Here is a 13,596-nt window from a genome sequence, read left to right as displayed (position 1 = left end):
CACAAGTGTTACCCCCTTTTTCCCCCATGGATTTTAGACCATAGTTTTTGTGACATCTTATTGTATTTAATATTTTTAGATCAGGATCTGAAAATTAAGTTTCCCCTTTTCTCACTATAGGTGACCTTTACAGGTCACTCAGAAGTGTTGCTTCTGCTATGAGGCTATGGAGATCCTAAGTCTCCTTGTTAGAGCTCAGTCTGTGATACAGAAGAACAGAAACTGTTTTCACTCCAGAATAGTTGATCAAGTTTTGAAGAACGTAAAATCTTCTGGAATAAAAGTGGCATAATTTTGCAATATTATAGTTACATCTGCAATTATTTTAAAATAGCTGTTGCAGAATGATATATTTCTCTAGAGATTGTCTTGTAAATTTACCTTTGTAATTTCATATTCTGGCCTAGCTCCGACTCTGTGAAAAAGAAATTTTAAAGTAACAGTAATTTTTTTGTCAGGTACTAGAGACATTCTTGAAAAATTTTCATGAATGCTGAATTCCTGCTGAATACCTGTTGAATCAGGGTCATCCTTAGTTTTTACCATTTCCCATGTCTGAATTTTAAGTAGCTTTTTTTTTTTTCTATCTTTTTGATAAGGATAAGTCTCAACAACCACCATTACTGATTCCTTCCTTTTCTATAAAGAGATATCTTAGTCAACATAGATTGGTATGTAGAAGAGTGTTCTGTGTTATTAAATAAAAATGAGGAGTTTGTAAAGTCACAGACAATTAATTCAATGTGGACCTAAAGTAGCGCTCATTTCCTAAAGAAATTTCTGTGACAATCATGTGTCACATTTTCACTTCATGTAGACTGTAGTCTGTATACTAGCAGATTTGCTCTTTGGTTAAGTTCTAATGTTGTTTATTGTGGGTATTTCAACCTACAGTTCCAAATTGGTAAATAAATGTGTGTTTCATAAATGTTTCTAAAAGCCCTTATCATAAAACCCTGACAACAAACAAAATCCTAATTTAACGCACTAATGACAAGCCTAAAACACCCACTTGATTAGCTGGGATAAAGGAATATAATTAACAGGTTTAATGTCTGTTAATATGCAGATGAATTCTGACCTTGCTCTCTTAGATTTTCCTTGAAATTGTGGCACAAATGGTATTTTATGTTCCTTAATCATATATTTACCACAGATTAACCAGAAGATAAGTCGACACTGTAATCAAACCATACATTGTTATTTAATTCATGTAAAGGGGTTTCTGCTAGGCTGCATAGGATCACTTACATTTGGCAATCTTCTACCAAATCTGGAAATAAAAATTTTTAATGGGTACAATTTCAACTGTGTTTTGCATGTGGTGATTTTGGGGGTTTTCTTTTCTTTGAATTTCCAGGTGGTTTTTATCTCTTTTTTTTAAAAAAAAAAAAAAAAAGAGATACCCTATTTAAAAGAGATTCTGAAAGCATGTTTTCAGCATGGTATTTCTTTTGACTTTTAGCATGTCACAGGATCTGTTGTAGTTTAGCTGTATCTTGTCTTTAAGTTTTTGTGTTGTCATGACTTATGTTGATTGGTGTGGGAGTGTGTCATCAAGTAAGTGTATTTTCTTATTTGTAGCCACAAAAAGAAGTGAGTTTAGCTGTATTTTAAGTGGGATCTTTTGAATCAAGTTCTACACCTGCTCAATAGGAGCCTCATGCTTTTGCATGAGATGTGATGACATCTTAGATGTTCATTCATAGCATATTCTGTTATGATTCACAGACTGATTACATAACAAAAGTCCTCCAGCAGTTCTTTTAAAAAACAGCTACTTTTATCATATCAGTAGAGCACATTTTATATATTTAAAGTATGAAAATAGACCAAATGCAATTACTTTGTAAGTTACCTGCCAAATATTATTTGAGGAAATTTATTCAAAGTGTGATTGCTGAAAATGAGTCGTAGAGGAAGGATTTATATGCAGTTAAAATTTGTCATTTTCTGAAGTTGTAAGTAGTTCCTCTTTTTGCCTTAGAAAAATTCGCCTTCAAAATTCATATTTGCACAAAGTGTTTAATGTGAAATCTCCCCTTGGAAATGTCAAGTGGCATGTAGAGAAGCATATAAACAAAATAATTTTAAAAAACAATTCATGTTCAGCATCTCTAAAAAAATATTCCTTCACAGTAAGTTAATTATTATGATTTGTTTTCATGATGCTGGTGATTTAGTCAGGTTCATTGTGTGATGAGTGAGTCTCATACTCACTGGGTTTATGTCCTTTTTGTTTACAGTAGGGGAACTGCACCTTTAAACATCTTAGTTGAATTACCAGACACTGTTTTGTGCATGTCTGAAGTGCTTGTATGTACAAGATGATTGATTATGATGGTCTACTGCTGTTACTAATTTGTTTCCCATTTCCGATTGGCTTTTACTTTTTACAGCTTTGAGCAGTAATTCAGTCCCCTACGCCTCCCTGATTGGCTCTGTGTCCTCCCTCTCTAGCCAAACTACCACTCAGTCCTTATATGATAATAACTCTCTCCCACGATTCGCTCGAAAAGGTCTAAACATCTTTGTCTCTATTATTTTCTCTGTTCAAGCACTGTTTTAGATGTACATCAGTCCACCTCCATTTCTGGATCAATCTAGAGTTCTCTTGTGCCTTTCCACTCACATATTTTCCATGGGGGTGCTTGATCTGGATCAATCAGTGTAATTACTAGATGACTGTCACCCACACTCATTTTGACAGTAGCCAAGTCCTAAGTAAAATTTGTAAGAAAATGGGAGAGAAGCAGAGCTGCATCAAATAAGTTAGTACTTAGAGACTAATTTTTTAATTGAAATTTCTAAGGAATCTCCCCACTGATCTGAATATTCTGCTTTGTTAGTTGACTGACAGCTTGCCTTAATGTCTTACCATCACAGATGTGCTATGAAGATTCCATAAAAAATATATTCATAGGGTCAGAAGAATTAGGGCCAGTGCTGCTGGACATTATTTTGGAGTCTGTTATGACGCTTGAAATGTCAAAGAATCCAAAACAAAGCAAGAATTAAAACCAAAATTAATTAAAACATGTGCTACAGTGTGACTGTGTTGTAGCCACATGGTCATTTTCAGCTATGTTTAAAGGAAATGCAGGTCAACTGTCTTAGGCATGCTCTTGAAAGTCACGGTGACAAAGCAAACTGCATTGTGCAACATGCCTTCCAGCTTGAGCCCCCTTGAGTCATCAGTGTTTTCCTTTTGTAATTTCAAGAGATCCTGGGGTTCACTAGCTTAACTTTTCTTGCCAGCTCTGATTTCTTCCCAAAGCTGTTGAAACCTCACTTTCATTTTAGGTGTGATAGTATAAAATATGAAGAGAAAAATGTAAGCATTTTGGAGAAGGCTCATGAAGACTAACAGCTTGAAATAAATATGTTCACAAAATTTTGCCTGTCAAATCTTAAGCTGGCAGATTGTTCTAGTTGACCCCACATCTTTTCTGTCTTTTTTTTTTTGCCTTGCTGTCCTGTACTCCCTTACACACCCATCTGTACTTCCAATTCCAAGCTCTTCTTCTTTTTCACTTAGTATCTTCATCAGTGGACAAAGATGTTTACACCTGAAGTAGATTGTAGGTACTTTTAGGGGTTGATAAATGGGGTTTCAGATTAAGCATATTTTAAGGTACTAGTGCAGTCAGCATGTGTGTCCAGCCAAACTGTACAACCCCTGCCTCTACAATCTGCTACTAGTGAAAACATTTTTGAAGTTCTAATTGTCTTATGTCTAATGTTGTCTTCAGTGACTGTTGTCTAAAACCAGTGATGCATGTTGTTCTAGTCATTCATAGTTGCATGTCAGTCACCTCAGAATTCTGTGAAATATTTAAGTATTTCTAGAGTACGCAGTCAGTCTTCTAGACCTTGATGCATTATTATTATTATTATTAATAATATTCAAGCTTTCCATTTCATTTTTTATGCTTTATTTTATAAGTTAGCTTTATGTTGGTTTAGGTTTCTTCTTTTTTTACCATTTCCTTTGCAGGTTCAGGTGTCTCTGGTTACCCTGGTAACCTTCATTATTCAAGTTCGTTTTTCTTGATTATGCATAAGTCACTTTGTTTTCTGTCAAAACACTATTGTTTCCCCTTTAGGGCTCTTTGAATGTCTGTTTCTCAGCTCACATTTCCTCATCTAATTCAATAGAGTTTTCATTTCATGCATTGAGGGAGAAGGAGTTTGAAATGACATTAAGAGTCATTACTCAAAGCAGAGGTCGGCATCAGGTCTAACTGTCTCATTTTTCCATGCCTAGCTAAACTCATTGACTCGTATAACAGTAACTCTTTTCTCTACACTAGGAATGTTAGCTTTGGGAATATGCTTGGTGACTTCTTTTAATTTGGCTTCAGAACTCATCTATCCAGAGCATGTCCTGCTTTGAGTAACCAAACTATTTGCCTGCTTCTCTCACATATGACATCTTTACTACTTATACATTTGTAGACATTCTAACTACTGCATTTTCTAAATTTTAGAGCAATGACATCACTGCATTTTACTTTAAATTTTGTTCTTCTGTCTTGTTCAACAGGTATGGCCAGTCACCCCCCAATACCTATCTTGGAACTTGCAGATCACATTGAAAGATTGAAAGCAAATGACAATTTGAAGTTCTCACAGGAGTATGAGGTAATTTTCCCCTCTTCTTTACTACTCAAGTTGTCATGCTTGATTTTTCCCAAGACTTCTATCTGATATGGTGCCAGGTTTGTACGATACTAAAACCCTGATAAAAAAACTGTGTAAAACAGCTACCTTGGAGAGGTGTCTCCTTTGCTCATAAAATCCTGATCTCATTTTATAAGGATACCTGTCAGGCAGATTCCGTGGACACATACCTGAAGTAGTGTGTGAATGATACAGCACTTGATTGTTTTAATATTTCCTGCAGTTTAAAGATCCTTAGATTATTTTAAAAATCTCCAGTGTAATGTTGGCAGGACACATACAGCCAAAGCTCCAAAGAAGGTTCAGTCCACTGCTTGAATTTTGCATGAGATAAAAGGATTTGCAAGTGCATGGTGTCTCTTCTAATGGAACAGTTTCAGGACATTGTCTTTTCCTCCTGTCAACAATACCACTTTGAAAAATTGTGAATGATGGTCTAGAAGAGCATGAAAGATTTTAACTGGAAGAGAGTAATCATTTACAAGCCACCTTGTCAGTAACCCGTGGAGTATATAGGTATTGCTATAGTGGAGAGTAACAGCCTCTCAGGTCAGTAATTTGTGGCTAAATGGACATAGGGAGCCATCCATTAAACCCAGTAAATTATAGCTGTTTCTTTAATGCCAAAATATTGTCCATGTCAAAAAATACGTGAATCAAGTATGCACTGAACAATCAGTGACAAAGTGTTTCTTTAGATCAGCTATAGGTGATCATGTCAGTGATCCAAGGATTAGCAGCTCCCAGAGGGATCACTGACAGTATTTTCTTCATAGTCTGTTGTGTCACTAATCCTTGCTTAAAACCCTCCAACACTTTGTCAGCATTGTGGAGTAAAAGCCTGTGTTGCTCTTACTTTTTTAAAGACTGCAGATAAGTTGCATTTGAAGGTTCATACAGACACTGGCAGTGCAGTAAGAAACACTAAAGATGACTTTCACACGTTATTTTCATAGTAACATGATACTGCAGGGTACAGAAACCCTATACATTTCCATTGTATTTTAAAAGTCCTGACAGAAGATGTTAAAAATTAATACTAAGTGCTATGATAAAGAACTACAATTGCTTATTATTTAATTAAATGCACTATTCACAATGTCCTTAAGACTGCTTTAAAAAATAATCTCATGAGATATTAAAAGGAAAATACAGTTTCAACAATTCCTGGAAATAAATTTGTTTGACAAGCAATTTAAGATTGTTGTTTACTGTTGAAATCATAAAAAACATGGAAGAACCTTCTCAATTTTCTGTGTTCTTAAGTATGAAGATTGTAGCATATAAACAATCGGACAGGAAAATTTATGTAGCAGAATGTACACCATAATAAAAGATAACATTTGGTACAAATTTTAAAACCGTTTCCTGTTGTACTATGAGCAAATTAATTGGTTTTTTCTTTGTAGGAAATTCCAAGTCATTTACAAGTCATATAATGTAGTATAATTGGTATACAAATAAACAGTTCAGCTGTATTACATCTTGAACATGTTGTGGAGATGACATGGTTTTCTTATGCTGTAAAAATTTTGTTGTTTTATATTATGTCTTTCTTAAGTAATTAAAATCATCTTGACAGTGTAATTTTAATAATTTATAACCAATATTGAAAGATACATTAAATCATTAAATTCTTACTATCCCTGCAGAAGTTTCTCTAGTCTATGTAAACAGGACAACTTTCACGTTCCTTTTTTTTTCTTTCATTTTTCATTTTTTCATTTTTTTTCTTTTTGTCTTTACTAAACATACTATCTGGAGCAGAATGGTCAGACATTCAAGATTGAAATATGGGCAACAATATCGAGCTTCATTCCTGTTGCTTTGCCCAAGAAGGTTCAACATTTATCTTTGAAATTGCAGCTTTAGAGATACCTCTTCATTTCCATCTAATCCAAGATTCATCCATTTTGAAATAGAATTAGTGAAAAGCACCATTATTAGGTTTCATGGTCTAGGCTAGGCAGTGGACTAAAGCTGCAGTTTGATGATCACTGTAAGTCATCTCCGTGTCTTGGCTGTGCATTCCTGTTGTCTCTCTTGTGCCAGTCCTGGCACTAGTACACGTGCAGCTGTTCAAGGATTATCTCAGGAAATAGATTCAGCTGAAAACTAATTGTTTTATTTTTCTTTGCTGTTTTCAGTTGGATCAGGTCCCTGAACTAGCTCATCACATGTCTGCTTAAGCTCTAGTGCCAGCAAAGGGAAGTGGTGGGTATATTTGTGGTCAGGGATTGGGACCTTCTACTTCAGCAGCAGTTCTCACCAACATCCCTTAAACAATCCCTTTTTAAATCTGATTGCAAGGCAGAAAGAGGTACAGATGGTAATAGTTCAGTTATTATCACTTCAGGTAATGCTAGAACTGATGAGACAGAAGGAAAAAGAGCTACTCCTCATCTTCAAAATTTCGAGGTTTTCAGGAAACCACTGACTTTTATTGATACCAGCAAAATCTTCCAATTAATTCCTGTCTAGGGAAGCAAATAGTTTTCATCAATTACTACTGATGATTTCTGTTTGTTTTTTTTTTTTTTTCAGTAATGCCCTTTCCTCCTTGGCAGTCAGTTATTTTATTTTACTTTTTATGGAATTGTTTGCATTGCATGGATGAAATTCTTCAAAGATATATTGATAGTATATAGTAACTGTTACAACAACTTTGTGATACCATACAATAAAATACATATTGATGGTTTTCTGATAAACTGACTTCTCTTCCTTCTATCAGGAAGTTAGCTCCATTTCAAACGGATTAAATTATTTTTTTTTGCACAACCTACTTTGATTGCCACTTCAAAAGAATTACTAGTTTCACCACACAAACACATCTTTTCATTTTCTAAGCACCCTTTTCAACTGTTCAGAAGTGCCCAAATACTTGTTCCTCTTCCATCCTTGCTTGTGTTCCATCCACTTACTTTTGATCAGAATTTCTGATCAAAATTCAATACGAGTTTGTTTTTTTCCTTTTGGAAGAGTATTACTTCTTGCCTGTTTCCACTTTCTCTTCAGACAGGCAAACCTCCCAGAGTTTCCTCTGCTGAGTTATACCCTCTGGCACTTTTTTCTAATGAAACCCTATAACTTCCTAACACTTCTGTGAAGAAAAATTCACCTGGACCATGAGTCAAGACAGTGTTGCTTTCTTCAAATAATCCTAAAGTGAACCCACTGTTCTCCATTCACCTGACACAAAGCTTCACAGACAGGATGTTTACAGGGTGTTTCTGGTGCAAAACTTTTTGTGGTGTTCGATATTTTTCATTGTTTTTTTTTCCCTGAGAATATGTTGCTTTCATTCCATGTGAAATTTAATTGAAAACGAATCTGAAATTGCCATTAAAGAAATAAGTCTAATCTCTCTTCCCTCTGGTTCTGTAAGAAATATTTGGGGTAATGTGGTAAGTTGGGAAAGAGGTATTGCAAAAAAGTAAGTGGTAGTATGCATGGTGGAAACTATATATCCTCAGACGGAAAAAAAAAAGGGAAGGAAAAGGGTGGAATTGCTTCATTGCTATGATCTGCTAAGAGGAGTGTATTCTCCAGTGTAGAGCACCTTCTAGCTGCATAATGTCTCCTAAGGTTTAGTGTCATCAACTGGACGAGTTCTTACTTCTACAGGTTTTCAGAAACTATTCCATAGTGTCTTCTCCAGGGCATTTCTTACTCCAGCTCTTACAGCATATGAGCAGAACAACAGAGATTTCTTCCATTGCACTTCTCTCACAAGTTTACCTTGAATACCACCTTTGACAGGAGCCAAGCCTGAAGGATTAGGACTGTGGCAAGATTCAAATAAACTTAAAATTCATGTGTTGCATAAAGTGTTTCTGTAGTGTTAACATAGATAGTGCTCCCTCTCAGTGAGGTTCATTTCTACTTCAAAATAAATTTTTCATAATCCTTCATTAGTTTTTGGTTAGCTCACAATCCCCAAGCCTAAACAAAATGTGGTTTACTCTGTTAACATCACATATCATATAATTAATGTCACACAGTTCTTTTCTGTTTTCTGATTTAAAGACAGGATTGACCCTAGCTGATTATTGTGAAGCTTTTGCTGACTTCAGCAATTTCAGTGGGATTTTTGTGTAATGTAAGGGTCCATATGGACTGACAGCTGCTAAGAAAAACTCTGTGTTTATAAGAAACTTACCTTTATATTGTATCTCCTTCTTATCTGTGACTTGAGAATTTAAAAATAAAAAGTGGTCATGGAGATAAACTGAATAAAACCAGTAATGTTCTGCCTACTCTCTGATGTATTTGTAAAGTCATGGCATCCTATAAGACAGAATCAAGAATCTATTTCTCCAAAGCATGTTTCTGAGACTTGTGTAAAATAATTTAACATTTATCATCTGAGATCTGTACATAAAGTTTTACACCCTTAAGGAAGCAGATTAATATTCATACTATTTTTGCATAAGAATCTGGCACTGCAACACAAAAATTACACTATCAGACTCTGTATGTTACTGTATGATTTACGGTGAATATATATATATGCACTGGTTAATAAATGTTACAAGAAGTTGTATATAATTTAATGTTTCCTCTCATCAGGTTTCTTTCTGTGAATTGCAGCCAGTCTTTTGCTTTAACACTGAGTATTGGAAAACATGAAGTTGAATTTTGACTTTTGTTTTTATTGTACCTTTTTAGAATCAGTTGGTAGGATTTGTGATGGGAACACAGTTTACTGAATATATTTCTCTTTATGTATCTCAAGCTGCAACAACATAAACACTGGATACTAAAACACAGTAAATCTTGTTTAGTAGAAGCACATATAAAACTTATAATCAATATAATACATTCTAGAAGTCCAGGAAGAGCAGATAATCCACTGAATGAACCTCTATCAAAGAAACAGCTGCACTTAACTGCTATATCATTGTAGATAATAGTGACTCATGTGCAAAAATCAATTTTTTTCTCAGCAAAAATATGGTTTTGTTCTTTTTTCTTATAATAATTTCCTCTTTCTAATATTACAAACATCATTTATTGGTATTTTCTAACTTTACTTTCATAGGATGTGCTCCATTTATTGAGAAACAATTAGCGTAGTCAGTGAACAATGAAAAGTTTTCTTATTAATAGCACATATGCTGTTGCATTCACATAAGTTGCTTGGTGCTTAGTTCCACCTAGGGTAGTATCTGAGCCAGCAGTATAGTTATAGTAGAGAATTTTAAAGACATACTGCAGGAATCTGAAGTCCTGCTAGTCATGATTCAGAGGGGTGTATTATCTCCTTCCTTTGTGCTGTGAATGCTGCACTGGGATAACAGCATTTGTTTATGCTTATATAATTAATCAAATAAAAGTAAGCTTGTGTTACATATTAGGATGCAGCGTTTTGGTCTGATACCTAATGTTATTTTGCCAAGGGATTTCACAGAGACAGTTTAATTAGTCAAATAACTACCTGACAGGAGGGTGTAGCTAGGTAGGGGTTGGCCTCTTCTCTCAGGAAACCAGCAATAGGACAAGAGGAAATGGTCTCAAGCTGTGCCAGGAGAGGTTCAGGTTGGACATCAGGAGGATTTTTTTTACTGAAAGCATTGGAACAGAGGGAGGTGATGGAATCACCATGATTCGAAGTGTTCAAGAAACAACTGGGCGTGGCATTTAGTACTGTGGTTGGAGTGCTGGGGGTCAGTCAAAGGTTGGACTCAATGATCTTGGATGTCTTTTCCAACCTTAATAATTTTATGATTCTATAGTGTAATAAATACCAGTTTTATTTTGCCCAACTGAAAGCAGCAATATGTGTAGAAAGAGAAAAGTAATCTACTTCCTGAAGCAAGAAAAATTATTCAAGGACAAACTATGTAGGTCATTATAGATCAAATTGAGTTTTGCAGGGGCTTTTTAGAAGGATTAATTTGCAGTATTTTTAGGGGTTTATTGAGAAAAATGGAGGAATCAATGAAGAATTTCACTCCTTTAATCTTGAAATGCAAACTGTTGACAGTGCTTTAAAAATATGATGAGAAGTATGTTGAAAATTTAAAGTAGCACCAGTGTCTCATGTGAGACAATTATAAAGTTTAGTTTATAAGACCTGCTGCATTTCATACACTATATAAAACAAAACAGCAGGAGGCTTTAACCACAAAAATATTTGCACAAAGCAAGTTTTTTTTATTACTCAGGTATTTGTCTGCTCCTGATATTTATTTTCTACATGAAGTTGTCTGTAATCCCCAATTTTCAACACAAAATTATTTCCATTACTACTGGTTATTATATCAGGGTCAAACTATTTTAATTGCAGGTAGGGAATAAACAGCTTATGTTTAAGACTGATGGCAAAGGAATACAAACCAATATGATTAATTTTAAAAAATTAAGGTTTTTATAGCATTTTGAAATGGGGACTCTCCTTCAAGGATATTTTCAAATAATGTTTATTTTCCTCTATAAGTTTTTTTTAGTTATATGCTCATACAGCTTGTTTCATTCCATTGGAATCAGGTTTTGCTTAATTTCATTTAGGAATATTAGCTTCATACTGTGAAGGAAATACCTTTTTTTCTTGAGAGGAGTTACAAAAGCTTTTGGAAAAAGGCTTTTTTTATTTCTTGCTACTCTTGAACAGTTAGGTCACTTTCCTTTGAGAGTTAACAGAAAATGTCTCATCTGCATTTTTAACTGTTTTTAGGACAGGACGTAAACTTATGTTTGAGCTCAAAAGAAGTTTTAGCCATATGTGGAGGTTTTCCACCATATTCTTGAAAATTATACCCTTTGCAGTGTAATGGGAAATTCTCTGTCTCAATTAAAAAAAACATAGTTGCAAATTGCCAGTTGGCAAATTGCCACGATCATAAATTAATGTTCATGCATCTAGCATTCACATTTTGGTAATGCAGTATGTAAATCTCATTCTATTAGCAAGTTTCCTGCATAATACAATAGCATTTTATTATAGATTCATCAGCTATGGTATGAAATTCTCATCACAGTTGCTGACATTGGTAAAAGAGGGTCAAACTGTTCATTTCTCTGCATAGCTGTGTACTTTCCCTAGTTGTGCTGAGTCTGTTTGCATCGACATGCTCTCAATTTTTTCTTTTTCATTATTCTTTGCCTACCTGGTCCTAGATTTCTCTGTGAAGCAGTGGTCTTTGGTGATTTAATTCTAAGCCACAAGCACTGCACCTACAGTGCTTGGAAATGCTTTACAGGACATGCTTCCTTGTGAAAGCTATGCAGTATATATCAATCCCCACATTATGCAGAAACTTAAAACTGCTGGCTCCTAATTTGCTGCCATAGTGACCCTTGGAGGAAGAGCACTGTTCCAGAGCAGACAGGCATGTGTCAGCTTACACCAGGAAGGGCATTTTGCCATGGTCCTTCCTTCCTTAGTGCTGAACCAGGATATAGTCCTGGAAGGCTGACATCAGGGAACATTTGCCTCTTGTTTAAGCAGTATAAAGGAAATCTGCACAGTAAGCAGGTACGTAGTAACTGGAGGGGGATTGTTTGAAATTCTTCTGGTTTGGTTACCACCAGAAAATTTTGGTTACCATGATTATTAGTCAATGTACTATTTTATGGATGGTGCATTGTATTAGTAAATATTTCTCAAGTCTTTTCCTACAAACAGATCACACTTGTTTCAGCAGCCAGCCATTTCGAACACAATAGCTGAAAGATTTGTCAAAGCATGGGAGAGAAATAACATTACAAATATTTTTATTTCTTTTGCATAAAGCACCCATACCACACAGTTATGCTGTGAAGAAATCCGTTTCTTTATTAACAACAGCTTTATTGAAGGGAAGCTTTCAGAATGAAAATACTAGGAATCCTATTAAAGTGCCATCCATTAAACCATTAAAGCACTCATTAAAACTGTTAGTACGGACTTGTTATTCATGAGTTATTGGTCTTTCACACTTCTGAAATGTGTCTGCCAATACCACTACACTCTTTGTTCCAGTGTGGCTATTAAGTCTGAGGAGATACAGATTAACTTTCTTTTGAAAAAATGGTGCTTTATGGGAGGATGGGAAGGCCACAAAGTGGTTCAGATTGCTGAGGAAAATAGGAAGGATTAAAGTTCAATCCATTTGCCTGTTTCTGATAATTTATGTTAACTATGTCTGCATGTAGACCTAAATATTAACCACTAAATTACACCATCTGGCCATACATCATACAGAGTGTATGTTTGGGTTTTTTCTTGATATTGAACAGTAACTTTGGAATGCTTTAACATTAAGGAGCAAAACCTGGAAGAATAATACTTGAATACTGAACAATTGAAACTAAGCTTTAAATTTAAAGTATTCTTAATAATCTGTAAATTCACATGAAAAATAGGTATAATATAGAGCTGAATCTGTTTCTCATAATTGATAAGAATCGTAGATCATCATTTTCTATGTATATGCAAAATTATCTTTGTATATGCATAACTGCAGTCTAAACATACTGTTTGCAAGTATTTTTTTATTATTATTTTTTACATCCTGTTTTGGTTTTTTTATGATTTAAAGCCAGAGTCCTGCCGTCCAGGCTCAAGACTAGCAGCTTGTTAGGCAGCCAGTTGATGCTGTTATTTTCTACTTTTCTTGTCTAATGTGAAGAGAAAGTATATGTGACATCTTACATTGTGAAGTAATTTCCAGAATATTTTGTCAGTGTTGGTAAAAACCTAGAAGATAAGGCAGATGGTCTGCTTCAGTTATCTATCTAGAACAATGCAGAGTAGTGTGCCTCATTCTAGGGCAGTGGACTTTGGTTTAGATAGCATGTTTCTGTATATGTCCTTCAAAAAATACTGACTAGGTAGTCACAGATATTATAGATGTGCATTATTCCTGGTTAAATAATCAATTATTTTAAAAGTTAATTAGAGCATAATGCACTAATATATAGTTAGCA

The 13,596-nt window shown here is 34.8% G+C and overlaps 1 protein-coding gene across 1 annotated transcript in view; it reads left to right on the top strand.

Annotated features, from left to right (window-relative positions):
* PTPRD (protein tyrosine phosphatase receptor type D) overlaps positions 1–13,596 on the top strand; it is a 568,740-nt gene that overhangs the window by 490,147 nt on the left and 64,997 nt on the right. The window contains exon 22 of the mRNA XM_069001512.1: positions 4,547–4,644. Coding sequence (XP_068857613.1) covers positions 4,547–4,644 — 98 coding nt within the window. The remainder of the gene's footprint in view (positions 1–4,546; positions 4,645–13,596) is intronic.

Source organism: Aphelocoma coerulescens (genome assembly GCF_041296385.1).
Source record: "Aphelocoma coerulescens isolate FSJ_1873_10779 chromosome Z unlocalized genomic scaffold, UR_Acoe_1.0 ChrZ, whole genome shotgun sequence".
NCBI classification, from domain to species: domain Eukaryota; kingdom Metazoa; phylum Chordata; class Aves; order Passeriformes; family Corvidae; genus Aphelocoma; species Aphelocoma coerulescens.
Note: the sequence above shows the minus strand (reverse complement) of the source record. Positions and strands in the feature narration are given on the sequence as shown.